At 55.4% G+C, this 20,523-nt stretch overlaps 5 protein-coding genes across 9 annotated transcripts in view; 1 reads left to right on the plus strand and 4 right to left on the minus strand.

Annotated features, from left to right (window-relative positions):
• Positions 1-287: 287 nt before the first annotated feature.
• On the minus strand, positions 288-8,513 carry ARCN1 (archain 1). Its single transcript, XM_064732060.1, has 10 exons — positions 8,394-8,513; positions 7,076-7,339; positions 6,289-6,468; positions 5,848-6,050; positions 5,284-5,445; positions 4,479-4,644; positions 3,170-3,317; positions 2,756-2,864; positions 2,400-2,604; positions 288-1,855 (listed from the first exon to the last, which is right to left on the minus strand). Exons 1-10 carry the CDS (start codon positions 8,394-8,396, stop codon positions 1,766-1,768), a joined length of 1,530 nt encoding a protein of 509 aa, XP_064588130.1. The 5' UTR covers positions 8,397-8,513; the 3' UTR covers positions 288-1,765.
• A 105-nt stretch (positions 8,514-8,618) lies between these two features.
• On the plus strand, positions 8,619-12,355 carry IFT46 (intraflagellar transport 46). 2 transcript variants are annotated; one of them, XM_064732036.1, is made up of 11 exons: positions 8,619-8,696; positions 8,890-9,057; positions 9,135-9,271; positions 9,498-9,572; positions 9,671-9,764; positions 10,094-10,222; positions 10,610-10,731; positions 10,824-10,890; positions 11,135-11,195; positions 11,469-11,554; positions 11,882-12,355. In XM_064732036.1, exons 1-11 carry the CDS (start codon positions 8,643-8,645, stop codon positions 11,975-11,977), a joined length of 1,089 nt encoding a protein of 362 aa, XP_064588106.1. In that variant the 5' UTR covers positions 8,619-8,642; the 3' UTR covers positions 11,978-12,355. The 2 variants fall into 2 exon arrangements, with proteins under 2 accessions (XP_064588106.1, XP_064588107.1); XM_064732037.1 differs by having other exon boundaries at positions 10,613-10,731.
• Positions 12,356-12,458: 103 nt separating this feature from the next.
• TMEM25 (transmembrane protein 25) lies at positions 12,459-14,766 on the minus strand. 2 transcript variants are annotated; one of them, XM_064732034.1, is made up of 6 exons: positions 14,458-14,766; positions 14,091-14,375; positions 13,558-13,848; positions 13,203-13,484; positions 13,018-13,104; positions 12,459-12,922 (listed from the first exon to the last, which is right to left on the minus strand). In XM_064732034.1, exons 1-6 carry the CDS (start codon positions 14,540-14,542, stop codon positions 12,849-12,851), a joined length of 1,104 nt encoding a protein of 367 aa, XP_064588104.1. In that variant the 5' UTR covers positions 14,543-14,766; the 3' UTR covers positions 12,459-12,848. The 2 variants fall into 2 exon arrangements, with proteins under 2 accessions (XP_064588104.1, XP_064588105.1); XM_064732035.1 differs by having other exon boundaries at positions 13,558-13,623; positions 14,458-14,746.
• Positions 14,767-14,995: 229 nt separating this feature from the next.
• Positions 14,996-16,143, minus strand: TTC36 (tetratricopeptide repeat domain 36). 3 transcript variants are annotated; one of them, XM_064732039.1, is made up of 3 exons: positions 15,977-16,143; positions 15,544-15,732; positions 14,996-15,461 (listed from the first exon to the last, which is right to left on the minus strand). In XM_064732039.1, exons 1-3 carry the CDS (start codon positions 16,083-16,085, stop codon positions 15,193-15,195), a joined length of 567 nt encoding a protein of 188 aa, XP_064588109.1. In that variant the 5' UTR covers positions 16,086-16,143; the 3' UTR covers positions 14,996-15,192. The 3 variants fall into 3 exon arrangements, with proteins under 3 accessions (XP_064588109.1, XP_064588110.1, XP_064588108.1); XM_064732040.1 differs by having other exon boundaries at positions 15,531-15,732; positions 15,977-16,137; XM_064732038.1 differs by having other exon boundaries at positions 14,996-15,732; positions 15,977-16,137.
• Positions 16,144-16,367: 224 nt separating this feature from the next.
• KMT2A (lysine methyltransferase 2A) overlaps positions 16,368-20,523 on the minus strand; it is a 39,890-nt gene continuing 35,734 nt past the window's right edge. The window contains exon 36 of the mRNA XM_064732033.1: positions 16,368-20,515. Within this exon, the coding sequence (XP_064588103.1) occupies positions 20,240-20,515 (276 nt within the window). The 3' untranslated portion in view covers positions 16,368-20,239. The remainder of the gene's footprint in view (positions 20,516-20,523) is intronic.

Below are 20,523 nucleotides of genomic sequence, written 5' to 3' on the forward strand. Positions count from 1 at the left end.
AGCACCAGGGAATCCTCGCACGTTACAGGACACACTGACCGCAGCCCCACAGGCTCCCCGAGGGCAGCGGTCGCTGGGGCACAAACACAGTGTCCCACGCCCTGCCAGCTCTGCTCACCTTCACTCCCCGGCTGGGACAGCCGAGCCCGCGCTCCGCCGCCGCTCCGCCGCGCAGCACCGCCGGCCCCGCCGCGTCCCCGCCCCAAGCGGCGGCGGCGCGTCCCGCCCCCGCACGGCCAGGGCCGACCGGCCCCAGCTCCGCAAGGACCTCACGACCCCCAGCCAACTCCTTTAACAGTACTTTATTGGATTAAAGACTCAGAATTCTCTGTGTACACTGGAATGTGCTCTATTCCCTAGGCCAGGATCATACAGGGTTACAAAAAGTGGGGACCTCGGCTCGGTTTAAATATCACCCTCCAATGAATGTAAGGAGAAAAGAAAAAGCTCCTTGGATGCTTGAACTAACTTAGACTCCATTTTAAAAATCATACAGACAAGCAGCTCTGGAACAGGACTGGGTTAATGGGATTCATTGCCTACTTCGCTAGGGGAGAGAGCTTGCCCTCTCAGGACAGGACCAGGGTTGATTTCCTCTCGGGTGCTGCCAGCAGAGGAGAGACCACAAACTTCTTTGGCAGAGGACCCCAGGGGCCCATGACAGGCTGGCTGTCTCTCACAGAGCACAGTACACACACTTTCAGGGCCCTTGCCTTCCACCTGCCCTCGGGCCCTCTGGCTGCAGAGGTGAGGTGTGCCCAGGGGCAGGTGACACTTGTGACAGGCCCCAGCCATGCAGGTGAGATGAGCTGAGGGGAGTACAGGTCTCTGAGATGAAGCAAATAACGCTCATGAGGCAGCAGTAGGAGAAATGGCTCGGATCAGCCCTCGCATTACCTGGAAACCATCATTTCCTTCTCCCACACCTGCCAGTGCTGAACTAACACTGACTTGAGACAGGTCCTGATATGCAGGCCAAGTAAGTCAACCAGGCTCCACAGCTCCTTTCACCCAGGCAGACAAAGCCCTCAGCCTCCCCAGACACCAAAACGGCCTTGCAAAGGATATACAGCTGGTTCTAACCTAACTAAACTTCCTCCAAAGCCTGGCCTGAGAACAGCTGTGGAAGACAGTAAGGACACAGTCCCATTTGGACGCTCTCCCCGCTGCAGCAGCAGGAACCAGACCACCCAGAGCTGGGCCACTGCCACACAGCAGAGCTGGAGGAACAGCAGTAACTGTGTGGGGCAAAAGGACTGAACCCCCGGGTCCCTCTTCCCCACCCCTGCTAGGAGCCCCCCCACCTCTGAGGCCAAGGTCACTTGCTCAGCTTCCACTGGATGGAAGGGTCAGGACCTGCAGGTGGCCCCACACATGAGAACCAGAGGCCAAGGAGAAATTAAAATGGCAGCACCAACAACGGAACAGCACGTGATGCTTCAGGAGAGAGTGATGTCTGGTCGGCTCTGGGCTGAGCTCCGAGCATCTCGGGGTGGGGGGGAGCATGTCAAAGTCAGCCTCTTTGTGGAGATCGAGCTTTTTTGCCAGTCGGTAAAAATCTGCCAAAGAAATTTGTGGCCTTTTCCCCCATGAGCACGTCACTTCTCTGCAAAAAATGTCTGTGACCCCGGAACACTGTAGATGGCAGACAGAGCCACGCATCTTAGCAGAGGGGGCTGTGGCGTTCCCAACATTCAGAATAAACGTCGGCCTCGTTTTTTTTTAATTTAAAAATTTCCTCCATTGTGCGTCACCACGTCTGGCATTACAGGATTTCGTACTTGTCCACCAGGAAGGTGGTTTCAGTAGAAAACCTTACAGGGCTGTTCCCATCTACCTGGGTCACTTTGGTAACCTGTGGAGACAAGAGGCAACATTAGCTCAGCACTGAACATCACACCCTTACTGCAGCGATGCCATGCTTCCCAACACCATGATAGTACAGCCAACCTGCTGCCCTCAAACCACAGCTCAGCCCTGAAACAAAGGCCTTTGTTCCCAGGATCCCTGAAAGAGGGGAGTGATTTTCTGTGGTAACTGTGTCTCTGCTGAAGAGCGAAGTGGCAGCCACTGGCTAGACTTCAGTGGAGACAGCTGTATGCTAAGCAGTGCTTTGGCTACAAGGCTGATGGATTTTCCAACAAAGTCTGATGGGAATTAATGACTACTCAGAGACTTGAAGAAACAACTGAAACTCCAGGCAAACTCCATGAAGTGTCAGCTGCCAGTGCTGTCTGCTGGCACTCCCAAATCCAGCAGTCTCAGCGGCAGGTTAAAGCCAACCCTTTAGCCATGGCCAGTGGGACAGCATGGTGCCCCTGCAGCACGGCCAGTGTCAGCCAGCTGGAGACCGAGGCAAGGGTGACCTCCCACCTGTGGAGCACAAGCAGTGACCATACCTGTATGTTGCAATAGTTCTTTTTGGAGATGAAGGAGACCTGCACCGGGAAGAAGTCGTTTGGCTGCCCTGCTATGCTGAACTCCAGGCTACCGCTCTTGTTTTTGGCATCTATCACTGGCAGGCACCACTCAAGGAGGTTTCTCCGGCTGTCGTGGCGATACTCACCATCAATCTCCCCAATCACTGGGGCACCAACACCAGACCTACACCAGGCAATGAGAAATGACAATAACTTCGCTGCACAGAGCTAAGGAAATGCCTCTAGCACACACTGGCTTGGCCAGATCCACAAAACAGGGAGGAGAAGGAGGTGATGGGACTCATTAGTGCTGTGTGATAAGGAGCATGACTTACGGCAGGGGGATGGTGATGATCACATCATTCAGCTCTAGGCTCTCCTCTTGCAACTCGTATTCAATGTTAACATCACAACTGTTCCCACTCTCTGATGGCCAGCAGTTAACTGAGGAAACAGAGACAGTAGGTGAACCATGCAGGCCTTTCATGTGGAATAGGCTTTCATAAGATGATGCACATCAAAATGCCCAGTGAAGTCACCCTCAAGCTGACTTTAAGAAAAGGTGTCTATTTTCATTGAGGTGTTACAGAAAACACACAAGGACAGGTACTATCCAACAGATACACATAGTATCTCCAAGGTCTTACAACATGCCAGGCTCCAGGCAGCCCAGCTGCTGCAAGGTGGCTACCAGCAGCTCATGGACAATCATCAGCTTCTTCTGCCCAAGCCCCCAGACTTGCACTCACTTGTCAATGGAATGAAGGACTCTTCTGTGGTCTGCAACCTCCACTTCAGCACGCCCACATCGCTGTTAATAGGGAATGACTTCTCTGGGTTCTTCAAACCGATCTGTGACTCTGTGGTGAAGAGCTTCTTGTCCACGTTTGGATGAGTCTGCAAGAGGAACACATGCCCAGACTATAGGTCTAAGCCCAGGGACAGAACAATAGGTAATGCAGGTTCTACCAGAGAGGCCTACACATTCCAGTGTTTGCTTTGACAAAACACACATCAGGTTTTCTACTGGCTCAGAAGCCCATCTGAAGCACAACTGCTTATCAACCTGGGATCCTTCCAGAAAAGGCTAATCTGACAAGAAGGATCCCCACCACTGTCTTTCTTACAAGCACCTGCAGCAGATACTCAAGTCATACAGGCTGGTGTCTACAGAACTAAGTCAAAGACCATCCTGAATGATTATAGCAGACATTTCAAGAAAAATCAATCTAATGTGCTTAGGAAAAACAGCCTGACACCATAACACTACTGTCTCCCCTCAGCAACCTTAATGCACATATATGTCAGTGGCCAAACTCCATTTAAACACTCTCTTCACAACCTCAAGTGTGAGCAGCTTTTTAGAAGCAGAGGATTTTTGCAAGTTCCCGTTCAAGTTGTACTAGAAAGACAGGAGTCAGCAAAGGGCTTGGCCTCATCTTCCACCTGAAGCACCACCTGTGGCAGTGCTGTGAGCAGCATGGACGCACTGGAAAGAAGTGGACTTGCAGACAGACGAGTCCCTAACGAGGAACGAGCCAGAGTGTGCCAAAGCAGCACCTCCTCCAGGGATCCGTAGGGTCACATGAGGAGGGAGAAAGGGAAGGACCAATCTCCCAAGAACCTTCTGAGCTGCAACTGCTGACTGCCCTCAAGTGTCCCAGGCACAGCAGTGGCAAAACAAGCAACCTCAGAAAGAAACAACTTCCAAGAGAATAAATTAATTCCCCACTGGCACAGGCACTGAGCAACACACCAGGCTGCTGCAAAGTCCACATGAGGTCACCTGGCATGCCAAGGTGCACTGCTGGGCAGATAAGGCTCTGAGGGCAAGACAGTGACCAAGACTGCATTTCTCCAGTGAACTTCAATCCCTTGAGCATGATTGGCCCTGCACTTCTGCTAATACTTGCACTGACCACTCCCATTTCCAATATATTTGCTGAGAAGGCTTAGATGAGAACACAGGACAGCAAGATACTTGAGTATTTCCGTTATTTTTCCCCTGGAAAGCAGCAAAAACATGTTCAACAGCATGGTACTCCAAATAGGCTTTACCTGTAGCTGTACTCCCCTCTTGTCTTCATTTTCTACATGAAGGCGAATCCGTGCAAACTTTTCATCAGAGATGTGCAGCATGATCATGCCATGAAGCTCCATGTTCTGCAACCCTCCATCACGGCCACAAGTCAAGGAGATCTTCTCCTCTATTTTCATGTGCACGCTAGACAGGCAGAGGAAGAAGCTCAAGTCCTACACTCCTGGTATCCCCCAGACAACAGGGATCACTGCTCAGTAAGGATGGGCAGTACTGAGCAGGGGCTCCCAAACAACAGCATGGCTGGTACAGTGGGGGCTAATACTGCTCTGACAGTGAACTCAGAGGCAGGAGGATCCATGCATATGGGTCTGCAAGGGATGGGAGCCTAGTTAAATGGCAGTGATGCAGCATCTTGACAAGCCGGTCACTCAAATCCCCTCTAACAGGCCACAGCTGAGTGCACAGCTCAGGGCATTAAAAGGTTTTTAATCGCTGTGAGTAAAATGAAGTGTGAACACTTCCATCCTGAGCAGTAACAAGGCTGGGAAACAGTGAAAACAGTGCAGGGAAAAAAGCACAGGAAAATTCCCAACCCCAGCTCAACAAAGGATGGAGCGCCCATTTTAGTCAAGAGGATGCCTAACCAAATTATCTGCTTTTTTTTGCTGACATGCTTTCCCAGATTTTGCCCAACGGTTATAATTACAAGGTAAGAAAATACAGGAAAAAGCCTAAGAAGAGCAAAGAAGCTGCTCTCTCCCAACGCCACATGCAGAAGGAGAGCTGTGAGGAGACTGCTTCCAAAGCAAGGGCAGCACTCACCTCTCCATGTTAATGGGAGAAGTGAGAACTTTGGCTGCTTCTGCAGAGCGCTTGCCTACAGAAGTCATGATATTTTCTCCTTCTGATTTCAGCTTGTCCACGAAGTTGTCCACCTCCTTCCCTTTAGCGCCGAGTTTCAAGGCTTTACTGGGACCTGAAGGTCTAAATAAAACATGTAATGATCTCCAAGTCAGCTGACAGCAATGGGTTCCCCCTTCCCAGTTACCTTTGAATGCTGTAACTTGACCATCCCAACAACATACCATTCAACTTGGCAGCCTTTCTGGGGGAGAATATGCATGGAACTGACCATTTTACATGCAGGGTGCTTAGTTATAATTTAGATTCAGATATAGTTCCATACATTACCAGGAGCTGGGACCTCTTTTTCTCGCACAAAATGAAAGCCCATTGTTCATCCAAGAATCCAAAGAGACTATGGGGTGCTACTGTGGTACGTATGGTCCTCAATACTTACACAGATGAGGAACTCACGTTAGACCCTCTGGGCACGTGGCTTGAGCCAACACTGACTCCCACATCTGCCACCTGCATTCCCCCTACCTGGCTGGAGCTGGTGCCACTTTGGGCTTCTCGGTCTCGATGATGGTCTCTGTGATCATTGCTGTCACGCCCCCAGACACAGCCGAGCTGCCAAAGCCCCCGAAGCCTGGTGCCTTCTTGCCGTGTCTCTCTGCATCCCTCCTGGCCTGCTGCAGCTCCTTTGCTTTACGGCGCATCTCGGCTTTCGCCTCGCGTTCCTGGGTCTGGAGGAAAAGAGAAGAGCCTGATGCAGCTTTGCAACCTCAGCCCTGCCCTGCACAGGAGCTAAGTGCAGTTGCCCAAAAACCCCTGGCCAAGAAAAAAGAAACAAGACATGAGCATTTAGCTCTCAGAAATGCTAATTAATTGCACGGCCCCTCCAAGGTGGAACACTCTGTATAGCAGAAATGGTGCTTTGCAGATAGGGCACCCTGTGTCAGGAATGCACGTGTCTCTGCTCACCTCTCTGACTGCCCGAAACACCTTTTCCTCATGTGAATCCATCTCAGTGAAGGTCCGAATTTGTGCTAGATTTACGTTCTCACGGTAGCCCAGGGCAACAATTTCATCAAAGGCAAAGATTAGGTCGAAGCAGTGTTCTGAGATCTCATTCTCTTCCAGAGCTCGACAATATTCAGGGATCTAGAAGGCAAGACCATTTGAAAGGAGTACCCACAAACAGTACCATGTAAACACTTTCTTTCTGCCATCCCAGGGGTCTCAACTGTGCCAGACCCAAGCACAGCACAACTTTACACTGCTCTTCGTACCATTACGTTGTCAATAAACAAGATGAAGTTTTGACGCTGTTAGTTCTTCTACATCAAAATCCATATAAAACCTCTCAGCTTCCTCATAACACTAACTCAAAGGAACCCAAAGGTTCCTGCATGCTGGGACCAGTGAATTTCCTGAAAATCCTTCGGCTGTGTGAAGACATAAACTTGCTGCTTCAGGATCCCTGCATAGCAGCACTACACTTGTAACAACCACACACTGTACAAAGAATATTTAATGCTAAATTACAGTCTACCCTTTGGTCTCACCAGTGAAGTAAAACTGATGATTTTTTTTAATGTGGAGTTTAAAACTACCATCAAAAGTTCAGAGCTTTCTGTCCAGTCAGAAAGGGAGGCTCTGGAACACAGACCCACCAAGTGGAGGCACACACTGCCCCTGCACCAGCTCAGAAACAGATCCCTCACAAGAGCACCGTTCCGGGCTACATCACAGAGCGAGGAGTGCTTACCACTCTAGAGAAGAGTCGGAGTGTTTCCAGGTCTTCCAGGATGTTGCTGTTTTTGGTGGTAATCAGCACCATGTAGAGCTTCTCCATGGGCTGGTACACGTACCGCACGCTCTCTGTCTCCACAAATGTGTGCTGCTTCCCCGTGTTCATCAGCTTCGGGAACGCCGCCAGCAGCCCCTCGATGCGGGTGCGAGTCATCTCCACGAACTGCCGGGACACGATGGCCTTCCCTGCCTTCGTGCACACAGCGGCTGCCAACAGCACCTGGAGGAGAGCAGCGCGTCAGCAGGGCCCCGCCCGTGCCCACGGAAAGCATCTCTGACCAGCACACTTCACCTGCACACCCTTCCTTAGACAACATCCTAAGTCTTCCTCTGTGACCAGGAAATGAACTACGTCAAGAACAGAGACATCCTGCTTTTGCACACTCTCTCCGATCTACATTCTGTCCCAAAACAATACTGAGAGCTCTCCCTGCTTCTGCCAGGCAAACGATCATTCCTGATTTCACACAGACCGAGGTGTACAGCCCCTGTGAGCGTTAGGGGAGGCCCCGGATTATCGACTTTTCCCTGAGGCTGCCCCAGCTTACACTACACACAGGACCGCTGTGAGGGGTAACATCTCCCAGCGCCACAGGCACAGCAGAGCCAGGTTCACGAAGCCCCGGTTTGACTCCCAGGCAGCTCGCAGGCGTTATCACACCGACAGGGCAGCAAGGCGCTCACCAGCTGCACTTTCTCCATCTCCCAGTCTGCCCAGACTTCCCCCCTTTATTTCTCTCTCACAGATGTTAATTTCTTTTGTCAGAATAATTCTGTTCCGCGCTTCGGATCTTTTAAATCCGCAACTGCTGTTACTGACAGAAAGTATCCGAAATCCTCAAACATGGCAGCGCTGATCCCTGCCGCACCTCGGGCACAGTTCAGCTCTGCCGGAGCAGTGTGCGGGTCTGTACTAACCCAAACACCGCCGTGACGGACAAAAGGAGCTGGACCGGCCCTGAGACATAGGGTGCCACGGGGGAGCGGGCGGACACCACCGGCCCGGTTACACCTTACAGCCCGAACGCCAATTACAATAGGCGTGAGGCCGTGCTCACGAGGCACCGTAGCTCCAAGTCGCCAGAGAAAAAGTGCCGCGTCCCCGCCGCCCCCAAGGGCCCCGGCCCGACCCGGCAGCGCCGCGCTCCTTCCCACCAGGCCGCGGGCTCCAGCGCCGGCCTGCGCACAGGCCGGGCGTCCGGGCGACCGCCGCGACTGCCCCGGGGACTGTCCCGAGTCCCGCGCTGCCCGCGGCGGACAGGCCCTTTCCTTACCATAGCAGCGGCAGCGGCGGCGGGATCCGCGCTCGGGCCCTCCGCTCACTCCGGTTCCCGGGCGGCCCCGCAAGATGGCGGCGCCGCGCCACGTCCGCACCCGGAAGTACCGTCACGGCGGGGCGGGGCGGGGCGAGGCGGGCGGGGCGGGGCGAGGCGGGCGGGGCGGGGCTCTGGCTCCTCCTGGCCGCCAGGGGGCGCGCTCGGCCGGGCCGAGTGGGCGCTGCGGGCGCGGCGGGCGGAGTCGCCATGGCGACGGCGGCGGCGGCGGCGGCGGCGCGGCGGGAAGCGAGGCGGGCGGAGGTGGGGCACGGGGGACACGGCGGGACACAACGGGCGGAGGTGGGGCACGGGGGATACGCGGGACACGGGGGACACGACGGGACACGGGGCGCGGGCGGAGGTGGGGCACGGGACACGGCGTGGCAGCACACGGTGGGTGCGGGCGCCGGGCCGTCCCGGGCCTCGCCGCCGCTGAGTTCGGCTCTCGGCGCAGCCCCGCCCGGTGGAGAACCAGCCGTACGACGAGAGCCTGGAGCTGCCTGAGGCCGATCCCGGAGCCCGCTCGCCGCGGGCGGGGACGGCGGGCCGCCTGCGGGACTCCCGTCGGCCCGGGGTGCCGGTCGGAGCGGCCGGGAGCGGCGGCCGGGGCAGCGGAGGGAAGGTACGAGCGCAGCGGGCGGGGCGGGGGCACGGCCCCGGGGGCTCGGTGAGATCCCGTGAGACCCGGCTCTCGTCCAGGAGGAGGCAGCGGCACACTTCCCCGGCCCAGCCACCTTCAGCGAGGATGACGACGAGGACGATGAGGACTCGGAGGAAGATTCCTCGGAGAGCGACTCGGAGGAGGACTCGGAGGAGCACGGGGCCACGCTGGAGGGGTGAGCGGGCTGAGGCTGGTGGGTGCCTTTCGGGCCCTGTCAGCTCCTCCGGTTTCCCCAGATCCCACGAGCGTGAGCAGAGCGTGGCATCGGGACAGGCAGCTCCTGCCTCCTCCTCCCCGAGGCTTCAGGATGGTGGTTCCTCCAGCTGGCGAACCTGTCCCGGACTTGTTTGCTGTGCCCAGGAGATGCTAATCTTCTCCCTCTACTCTCTTCCTTCTTTTAGTGACTTCAATGCAGCAGATTTTGACTACCTGCAGGTGTCCTCTGAAATCAAAGATCTCTTTGAATACATCAAGAGGTGAGTGGAAGGGTTTTAGCTTGCTCTTGGCTCTCCTTTGTGTCAATTATTGCAGTACGGTCTCTAGTCACCTATGCTGTGGTGGTGTTTTTTTCCAGGTACACTCCCAAAACAATAGAGATTGAACACAAGCTGCAGCCTTTTATTCCAGACTTTATTCCTGCTGTTGGAGACATTGATGCATTCCTAAAGGTACCATTTCTTCAGGTTCCCCTCTCTGTCCTGCTCCATGAACCGAAACAGAATGCAGGCTCAGAGCAGGCAGGCAGCCAGGCCATGCAGCCTGGGCTCTGGTCTGCCCCTGCTCTGTCAGATGTGATGAGCAGAGACCTGGAAAACTACACTGGTGGTTTGGTCACCTCCCAAACAGCACTTGGGTAACTTGAGGGAAAGCCTGGGCTTTCCTTCTCCAACACCGTATGCTTTTCAGGCAGCACCCTACATAGAATGCACGTCTGAGAGAGCCCGTAGGAAGGCACCTGCCCTGGATCCCCAGAGAACAGGGCTGTGTTTTCCTGCAGGTTCCTCGTCCTGATGGCAAGCCTGACAACCTTGGCCTGCTGGTCCTGGATGAGCCCTCAACCAAGCAGTCAGACCCCACCGTGCTCTCCCTTTGGCTGACAGAGAACTCCAAGCAGCACAACATCACAGTGAGTCAGGGAGAGGGAGGTCACACTTACTGCAGGTCACATTTCCTGCAGTAAAACCATGGCATTTTACTCTTACAACTGACAAGTTGACTTTAAAAGCAGCAAAACGACACCTTTTGCTTTAATCCATAGTTTTAAACTGCAGTGGATTTGAGCCTTGCCTCAGTCAAGTCTTGATATGAACTCTGGGTCTGTTCACTTCAGGTGATACTTTATTTCTTTTGGGTTGTTCATACCCAGTTTTAGTTGGCATTTTGACTGCAGAAATCCATTGGTAAAGTGCAGCTGGGAAAGAGAGAAGGCCTGGTTCACCAGAAGTGAATGCAGCTCTCCCAAAAAGCCCCAAAACACCATTAAACACTTCCAGGTTTATATTTGTGTTTTTAGCAGCAAATAAAAGTGAAAAGTTTGGAGAATGCAGAAAATAACCCTAAAGCCATTGAGAGCTGGATTGAAAGTATTAGTGAACTGCATCGCTGCAAGCCTCCTGCCACAGTCCATTACTCCAGGTGAGTTACTGGATTACTCCTGATGGAGTAGCTAGCAAGCAGTGGAAGGTTGTGTTTGATGCTGAAGTTGATGTTCTAATCTTCCCTGGCAGGCCAATGCCTGACATCGAGACCCTGATGCAGGAATGGTCACCAGAATTCGAGGAGCTCCTGGGAAAGGTATATGGTCTGGGTGACCAGTGGTTAGCTCAGTGCTTGGTCTTAGAAACTATCTCCCATTAAAGCTGGGTGCCTGCTCCGTCCCACAGCCCAGCCTCTTGGGCTTGTTCCTCCTCACGGCTCGGCCCTGGGCAGAAGCTGGGGAGCAGCCCAGCAGGGGAGTTCCCAGCTGCTGCCCCAGTGGCCTCTGTTTGCTCCCAGGCTCGAGCAGTCGGAGCAGAGCTGACAGCCCTGTCTGTTGCAGGTGGGTCTTCCGAGCGCAGAGATGAGCTGTGACCTTGCGGAGTACATCGACATGATCTGCGGTGAGCTGGGGAGGCTGTGCTGCTGACACAATGTGACGCTGGCCTGGCACTCTCACTGAAAGCCAGGGAGCTTTAGCTGCAGGCTCAGCCCCGAGCACTCGGGATTATTTCCTCTGCTTCAGTGGGAGGTGGGCTCTTGCACTACAGGGGGCTGCAGTCTTTGGTGCGTGGAGTCCCAGTGGTGGGGGCAGTGGGAGTTCAGCCCCTCCTGACAATGCTCTGCGTGGGGCAGTGCAGATCAGGTGCCCTCACACGCTCTGATCTCGCCCGCAGCCATTCTGGACATCCCCGTGTACAAGAGCCGGATCCACCCTCTGCACGTCCTCTTCTCCCTCTTCTTGGAGTTCAAGAACTCGCAGGTACGCAGCTCCACCCGGCGAGCAGCACTGCACAGCTGGGCCCTTCACATCTGGCTTTGTGATGGCAGTGGGGTGTGCAGAGGGCTGGTGGGCCCCAGAGAACACGTTCCCAGCTGATGCTCTCTCTCCCTGGTGCCTCTGCCTGACGCAGGGAGCTGGGCTGTGCTCTGGGCTGAGGTGCCATGTTGTTCAACAGGCTGGCACAAGCCTGAGTGCATCTCCTTGGGCTGAGCACAACTCGGGGTGTGGCCAGCGCATTCAGATGCGTGTGTGCGCTCTGAGCAGTGGGAGTCAAATCTTTGCATGAGCATGTTCTTTTCCCTGCAGCACTTCAAGCCCCTGGCTGATGGGCAGAAGGGCAGGAGCCCACCATCCAACCCACCCTCACAAGCAGCGGAGGCAGAGGTGTTGAGCTTTAATTGATGCTGCACATTAAAGCCTCATCTCTTGGATCACTGTCTGCCACTGGACACTGAGGTGTACCCAGAGCAGGTTGGGAGATACCACACAGCAAATCAGAAGCCTCTCTGATCTCAGAGACCTTGCTGGGCTGCTCTGTGTTAGGGAGTAGGGCTTCACTCACCATATTTGTTGCAGAAGCTGCCCAATGGCTCTATTTTTGACTTGTTCCCAAGGAGTTCAGCATTAAACCAGCCTTTCCCAGTGTCAAGCTCTCTCTGCCACAGGTGCTGCAGAGCAGAGGCTCTTTCAGCACACACTACAAGGGCTGAAGCAAACAGGAATAAATTCCACAGGCACAACACTCAGATCTGCTCAGGGTGTTGCAAGCTCTGACCTGGAGACCTTGAATCTCCTCTGCTCCTTATTATTGAACCCCCTTTCCTGTTGAGAAGAGTCCCTTAGCTCCTGTCAAGCAGAAATAACCTGTATGGCACCACAGAGATGCTTGAATTCAGTTTATTGCTGTTGGGCTCTCCTCAGCCCCTGCTCCACTGACCTCCCACCCGTCTGCCACAGCAGCAGGGACAGGGGCAAAGAGGGTCATGCAGGGAGTCACAAACCTGCTAAAGCAAAGCTGGTGCTTGGCTTTACCCCGAGAGGAATCGCAGTGCTGGAGCCTGGCTATAAACAGTTTTGATGCATTTTGATTATAACAGAATATCAGTAAAGTTCAGGGACTACATTTAACCATGCCTTGGCTGACGGCACAGCTCCCAAGCCTTGCACAGCACAGAGCTGGGGCTGGTCAGCTGCCACTTCCACCACGGCCTTCCTGGCACCCTCAGGTGCTGGGCTCTGGCACAGCCCTGGCTCACGGGCACCGCGCTGCAGCTCACAGCCAGATCTCATCACTGCTCATGCTGGGCACTTTGTAGATGCGCCCAGACACTGGGAGCTGGATAAAACCTGCAGGACAAAGAACTCATTGTCTGTTGGGGCAGCCACGGAGCTCCATGTCTCACGACACATTTTTAGGGCTGCTTGCCCACCTGCTCCCTTACCAAGCTTGCTGCGGACCAGGGAGTTTTCCAGTCCCAGCAGGGCACTTTCTTCTCCCCTAGCACTGGCTCCTGCATCCTTGGGGGAAGCTGCAGGGAAGCAAAGGAATAAGAGCCAGGACATCTATCCCTCACCCAGACAAGACCTGCAGCCCCACACGTGCTGCACTGGCACATGAGGGTTTTACCTCCCTCTTCCTGTGCAAGGTCACCGAGGCGCAGGTTGGGTGGCAGGGACTGGGTCTGGCGGGGCAGACGTGTGCCCTGGGGCTGCGGGGGCCCAGAGCTGCTGCAGTGGGAGCACTGGCTGCGTGGGCTGGGTCCCGCTTGCCCCGGACCTCGCATAAGCTCGGGCAAGCGACATGCCAGGCAGGCAGCACAGGAGCCCAGGCTGAGCAGGGCAGATAGGGCCAGGGCTGCTCCAATGGCAACTCCCAGGACAGGCAGCTCCACACGGGCATCCAGCAGACCTGCACCGGCAGTGCAGAGCCATCAGCACCCTTCCACAGGGCCATTGCACCATGCCCACCCCTCAACAGTTACCTGTGGGCAGGAGGGAGGCAGTGGTGATGCCCACACTGTTGGCTGCACTGATGGAGAGGTTTCCAGCTGTGCAGTTGAAATGGATGTGGAGTGAGTGGTTGGCCAGCCCTGGGTAGCTTGTGGCACCCAGAAGGAGAAACTTGGAGGTGTTAGCCATCATATGCCCATGCTTGTCCATCCAGGTGATGCTGGCGGGTGGGTTGGCTTGCACCAGCACAAAGAGTACCAGGAGAAGGCCAGTGCCCTCAACCTGCTGGTAGTGGGCACCTTCCTGGAGGATCTCTGGCTTATCTGGGTAAAAAACAGGCAGTGAGATGGGGAGGAGGGATGGGGACAACACAGCACAGCTGGGAGCAGGATTTGTCTCGCCTGGGTCCAGGAGTACTTGTCTACCTCGTTTGCACAGGACGGAGAAGATGCTGCCCTGCTATGGCTGTGGTGGATGCAGGTTATGGTCCTGCCCAGGCTGGATGGGAGCCCCACACACCCTCCCCACATCCCAGTCTGGAGCAGGCCGGCACCGCGGACCTTACACTGCACATTGAGAAGGATGGAGGTGTTGTAGCTCTCACTGGAGGTCGGGATGGTCAGGGAGCAGTTGAGCTGGTGGTCGGAGCGCTGGCCAGTGAAGGTGAGGATGCTGGCAGTGTCTGCAGTCGAGAGGTTCGCTTCCTGTTTCTGACCGTTGAGGTACCAGGCCAGCGTGGCACCGGGGGCTGGCCGGGGCACCCAGCAGGTGAAGATACGACTCTCCCCCTCCTGCAGGGTGCACACCGTTCGCGGCTGCCTCTCAGTGGCGGGGTCCAGTTCCTCCAGTGCTGCCAGAGAGCCCCCCCACATCAGAGCTGTGGCAGGGGTCCTGCTCTGGGAGTCATGCACCGGACCCCACCAGAGCCTCACCTGCCAAGCAGAGCGCCAGGAGGCTGAGCAGCGGTAGCAGCAGGAGGGCAAGGGCAGCCCCCGGCCAGCCGCTGGCACACCCCATGTTGTATCAGCCGTGCTCGGCGCTAGGAGAGGCAGCTAGAGCAGGGACGTGGTGTTCCAGCACACAGCAGGGTCGGAGGATGTGGCCCAGGCGCACCTTACCTGCAGCATTGCTGCTGCCGTGTGCAGCAGCCCAGTCTGCAGTGCGGCTCTGCGCCCGGGCCCGGCGGGCAGCGCAGTGCACGCGGCGCAGGGGCGGGCCCGGCGCGGCGGAGCGCGCTCGTCCCTCTGGCCGGGCCCCGTCGCCGCCTCCCCGAGCGCGATCGCCGCGCGCAGCCGCGGGCTCGGGGCCGCCCGGCCGGGACGGGGTGTGCGCGTCCCCGCCATTCCCATCTCCCCCGTGCAAGGAAGAGGGCCCAGACTTGCGCCCGCCGCGGCACCCATCTCACCGGGGCTGTGCGCGCTTGGGATCGCACCACAATGCCTCCTGCAATGCCACGAGCAGAGCCCAGGCGCTGGGAACAGAGGCAGCTTTATTCGGGGTGGAGCACAGCGAGACAAACACAGCAAGGTGCTTTGGTGCTTTCCCGTCCCTGGCTGTTAGCCAGAGGGAGGAACAGGAGCTCTGGCACCTGAGGTGGACCTTTTCTGGACGTGTCTGCCTGGGCCAGCTCAGGAGCACGGCTCTACCCAGCCCATCTCCTGCCCGTCTCAGTCGCTCCCGGCTCCATCGGGGTTGCGCAGCCGACCGAGCATCTCGCAGAGCATTTGGTTGCAGAGCGCAGAGTAGGGGTTGAGGAGCACGAGCTGCTGTCGGGCGAAGGCGCTGCCCAGGCGCGCTGCGCGCTCCAAGTCCCGCCGGGCGTCCTCGTCCCGCGCCTGCAGCCGGTGGATGAGGCCGCGCTGCACGAAGCTCTGGCAGGCGGCACGGCCGCGGCCGCGGCTCAGCCGTATGGCAGCGTCCAGGTCCTGCAGGGCACCTGGCAACGAGGGCAGGCGTTGGTAGGGGCTGGGGCTTCCAGGAGACCGCCCGCACCTGCGCTGCTCACCTGCGCTGCTCACCTGCCACGTCTCCGCGCAAACGCAGCGCCTGGGCCCGGTTGTTGTAGCCCGAGGCGCGCTCGGGCAGCAGGCGAATGGCCTCGCTGAACCGCTCCAGGGCCGTGCTGATGTCTCCTGACTCAGCCGCAGAAACGCCCTGCAGCTCCAGCTCCCGCACTTGATCCAGCAGCTCCAACGGAAAAGCTTCCACTGTTGCAGTGCAAACGGGAGACCGTGACTGAGAAGTGGAGGCACCAGGATGACGCACGGGGCCCCGTCCCACTGCCACCCTGCACTCCCTGTCCAGAAGGGAACAGACACAGGACACGGTGCCGATGTCCACCCTCAAGCAGGCTCTGCTCCCAGCCTGCAGAGCCTCCTTCCCTGCCCACCTGCTTGCCCTGCGGGGACCCTGCTGGCAATTCCAGGGAGAACCTGATGCAGCATCACTCACCCTCGTCCTGGACATCCTCCTCCTCCTCATCCAAGCCTGGGATATCCCCAAAAGGGGTGCTGGGGTTGAAGATGGTCTGCAGGACGGCCCTGTCGTTGGCTGTGGCCATGCTGCTGTGTCACTGCGGCCTGTGGCAAGGCTGCAGCACAAGCAGGCTGCCGCAGCCCAGTTAATGTTCACCCTGCCTCGTCCTATGGCAGCCTGGGCCGAGGCCCCACCGCCCGGCCAGTGCCCCCAGCAGCGACCCAAGGTCACTGGCACAGCCGGGCCGAGGGCTCGGCCCTGAACGCCCTGTGCAGCCCTGGGCGCTGGCCAGGGGCTCCCGGCCCTTGCGAGCGTCCTGGAGAAGCAGCAGCTTCTCAGTTCTCAAGAAGAAATGGAGAGAGCCCTCTGCAGCAATAAACTTGACATGTTTATTAATTAAACTATCACTTAAATAAAAAAAAGTGCATAGAAAATAAACATGTTTAAAAACTCCTTTTTTTTTTTACAACTATGTACACTTTTTATTTTTACATTCAGTCTTTTGCAGAGCTTTCAGCATTTTTTTAAACTATTAAAGTATTTCCTTCTTCCCTGTGGCAGGGAGTTAACACTGATGTACTTTAGACACGTTTCCTCTTTTTTTAAAAAAACCCAAAAAACCAAAGCCAAAAAAACCAAAAAAACAAACAACCAGTAGATTGGAAGAACACAAGAAAAAAAACTTTTGTTATACATGATAAGTTGTCAAGAAATGTATTTCTAGAACATAACCTTGCCTTTGCAGAGCTTTTTTTTTTCCCTTTTTTTTTTTTTTTTTGTTTTTTGAAACAATTATTCACCTATCTGTAGTTACTAAAGAGACTGTAAGTTCAATAAAAGAAACACCACAAGTATAGTTCTCGGCCGATAGACGAAGCTACTGTACCTTGTTAAAAAGATACCAGGAAAGCACAGAGCACATTTTTCCCTATATGTAGGTGGTACCCCAACATTCATAACCAAAACGAGAGGAAGGAAAGGAAGAAACCAAGTTGTACAAGTACTGACTGTAACAAGAAGGGCCAGGAAAAGCCAAACCACCCGCTCCCAGCTTCTGGCCCTGGCTGCCAGCGGGGAGTGAGCAGCAAGGCTTTCCTGGAACTGTGAGCAACTGTAACACAATCCTTATCTATAGTGTTAAAGAGAATTAAAAGCCATGAACCGATACTGAACTAGGCTTCATTACACGGTGCATTACTATATTAGTTCCTATATATATTGTATTTATAGTTATAAAAAAATTTGCAAGTGTTGAGAGTGGACCAGTGTATGGGTGAATGGCATGATTCTGCACAGACCGTCCTGCTGAAGAACTTGGTATTGCTTTGAAATGAAAGAAAACCAGAAAAAAAAAAGATACCCAGCCCTTTGCAATGACCCGCTTCTCCTTAAAAAAAAAACATGTCGGTTTGTACAAAGAAAACCCAAAAACGCCCTAAGGTTCCTTTTTTAGTATTTTCAGATACCATGATCTGCGTCAGTCCTTATAAAATATACATTCATACACGGGGAGCGGGGTGCTCCTGGGCAGCCCGGCCGGGGCGGGCAGGCTCAGCCGCCCCGGGGTACAGACAGTTTCACTGGCCACAGCGGCTCCGGCCGCCACGGGAATAGCAGCAAAGCGGGCACCGCTGCCTCGGCCGGGCCCGGGCACGGGGGGCCGGCACTCGGCTCTGCGGACCCCTGAGGCACAGCGCTCCCCTCCGCCCTCTCCCCACCTCTCCCCACGCGGGGCGGCTCTGGGCAGCGCTTCCCAGGGGAACCTCCTCCTGCAGCCAGGAAATCGGGGAGCGTGGGGTGAGAAAGCGTAGCTGAGCTCTGGGATAAATCAGGGGCTTTGCCACGGCGAGGGCTATGCCCCCGCCCCGCGTCAGAAACGGAAGGAAAAGGGCCAAGAGCAGCTGTGCTCCGGGCCACGGGGCCCAGATCCCCGGGTGGGCACTCTCTGGGCTCCTCAAAGTATGTGCGTTCCCAAACTGTCAGTGCATCAAATCATCTCAGTAACAAATGCAGCCTCAATGTGACTTTGCTTTCAACAGTTACCAACAAATTATCCTCACACAGTGCAATAACAAAAGGAAATCGGCAGGTTCTGAACCTCCGAGCGCTGCTGTTCTTTCTCAGGGCAGAGGAAGAAGTCTCAAGACCAGAGAGGAGTGGATGGAGGATGCCCCTCTGAGAGACCTGGGGAGTCAGCAGGCACTCCCCGTCCATTCCCCACCGACTGCCAGTGCCGGTTCAGAGCAGCCCTCGGATGCATCAGCTCCAGGAAAAGTGGCTCCTGTAACAACTGCAACCTAACCACGAGGAAAGCTCGGAAAAGCTCGGGCGCTTTCTGCTTTCCCTTCTGCACAGAAAAACCCATCTGCCTTTGAAGGACAGACTGTGGCAGGAGGTGTGTGTCTCAGACTGGCCTCCCAGCAAAGAGGTATTGAGTGTCATGTCTCATCCTGTCTTGCTTTTCTTTTTTAAACCCTTGCTGGATACCGGCACGGGCAAGGCAGAATCAAACTATCTGCCCGAGTCACACACTGTCCTCCCACAGAGCGAAACTCATACCATGCTGGGCAGCCCTCCCTCCTGCCCCGTCCTTATGGGCAAATACAGTTTAAGGTCCAGTCAACCCTCCCGGAGACAGTTACTAAAGTCAAAAAGGCAGAACAAGAGTAGAAAACAAAACTAAAGCAACCCCCCCACTGGAGAAAGGCTCAGACTGTGTCCAGCCAGGTATTTCCTAGAACCATCCTATGAAAATAAAAAAATCATTAAAAAGAGATTCTCTTAAATTAGGATAATACCACTGTAAAAAGCCTCGTCATAAGTGCTTTCCCCTATGAAGTGCTTCTCATAGAAAAATATACAAAATATATTTACATTTATAAAACCTTAAATACTAAACTGTAAACAGAACAGAGCAGAATCCAATGTTGTCACTGTCAGGCTTGGGTCTCTCATTTGTCTCTCTCTGGTTTTGCTCTGAGGCACAGCGCAGATCCCACAGGGAGGAGGACTCACACTGCTCCAACCAGGACAGTGGTGTCCCTCAACCTGCTCAGAGCTGGCCTGGTTCCTCATCCACTGTGCCAAAGCCTCCTGCGTTTCCTATGCGTTTCGGGATGCTGCGGGCGAGGCCAGCTGGCACTTGGCCTTGCCTTTGCAGAGAACTTTGGCTCCGTTTTTGGTGTCCTTCTGTGTTTTCTGGGGAACACAACGTGACTACACCCAGACGACTGACCATGACAGGCTGCAGGGCCACTCTCCTGCCTGCCCCCAAATACCTGGGACACTGTGGCAGGGCAGAGCAGAGCGGGTGCCTTCACACCAGTCCCTCCCAGCTCCTGCTCCACAGCGGTGTGCGGCCAAGGCCGGGCTGGCTCGCACTCCCTCCTCTCTCTAGAGACCTCAGTTCCTCCAGACACTGCTGGCTGGCTGTGCCAGGAGCTTGCTGGACAGAGGAGGAACCCAGCCGCTGGAGACAGGACCCAGAGGACTACCTCCCTCCCACATGGCCCAGAGGGAGTGCTGGTGATCGGGAGCCTTTGCTAGCAAAGATTTACAGTGCCCCAACTGTTGGCACAAGCCCTCCTTGCCAAAGAACACCAGGAGTTCCCCTGCTCTCAGGCAGGGATTTCAGAGCAATATGTCAGCCAAACTCTTCTTGTGTCTAGTTGTGGGCTGCTCTTTCCTGCTCCCTCAGGAGCAGCCAAGCCAGCCCCCCGCACACCTACTCCCACTCACACATAGTGTTTTGCAGACATGCAGTCCCTGGGGGCCGCTGGCAAGGCACAGGCCTTCTCCCAGGAGGCAAGCTCAAATACTGCACTACCCAACCACTGACTCAGCCCTAGGAAGGAGAGCTCTGGCCAGCAGACGGAGAGGGACACGACCCATGACTGCTGCCCTGTGCCTGGGCCTGGGGCGACCTCCCCTCTCCTCTCCCACTCATTAGCCCCATGCTGAGAAACAAATATGGGGGCAGGGGGAAATGAGAATAGCAAAAACATAACCATGCTGATCTTCTCCAGCCGCCCATGTCTCTCACAAGGGTGAGTGTGCACATGCGAGACATGAAGATGTGGACTCGGACAAACACAGCCGCCAGTCTCAGGTCCCTGAGCCCAGTCCATCTTCACTCCTGCTTCTGGCCTCTCTGTCCCATCCCAGTGGCCGGGAAGGGGCTCACTCCAAGCTTTGGCTCACCCCAGGCCCTGCAGGGCTCACTTGCAGCTGATGGAAGTTCTAGTTTAAAAACTTCCTGCACTTCTTGGCACCGCAGTTACAGGGCAGTTTGTTGCTGGCGTCTTCAATGGGGAACTTATAGTCATAAGTGAGCTCCTCCCCTCGGTAGATTTTGCGCATGGCAAAGATGACAATGTGTTTCTGGCCATCGATGTTGATGACCCGGGAGTAGCAGTTGGGCTCGCAGGAGTGGTTGATGAAACGGGCTGCGTTCCCATGCATGGTGGCATCCACCACCTCGGAGTCATCAATGCGGAACATGTAGCACCCGATGCCCTGTGCAG

This window comes from Zonotrichia leucophrys, chromosome 24 (genome assembly GCF_028769735.1).
Source record: "Zonotrichia leucophrys gambelii isolate GWCS_2022_RI chromosome 24, RI_Zleu_2.0, whole genome shotgun sequence".
NCBI classification, from domain to species: Eukaryota; Metazoa; Chordata; class Aves; order Passeriformes; family Passerellidae; genus Zonotrichia; species Zonotrichia leucophrys.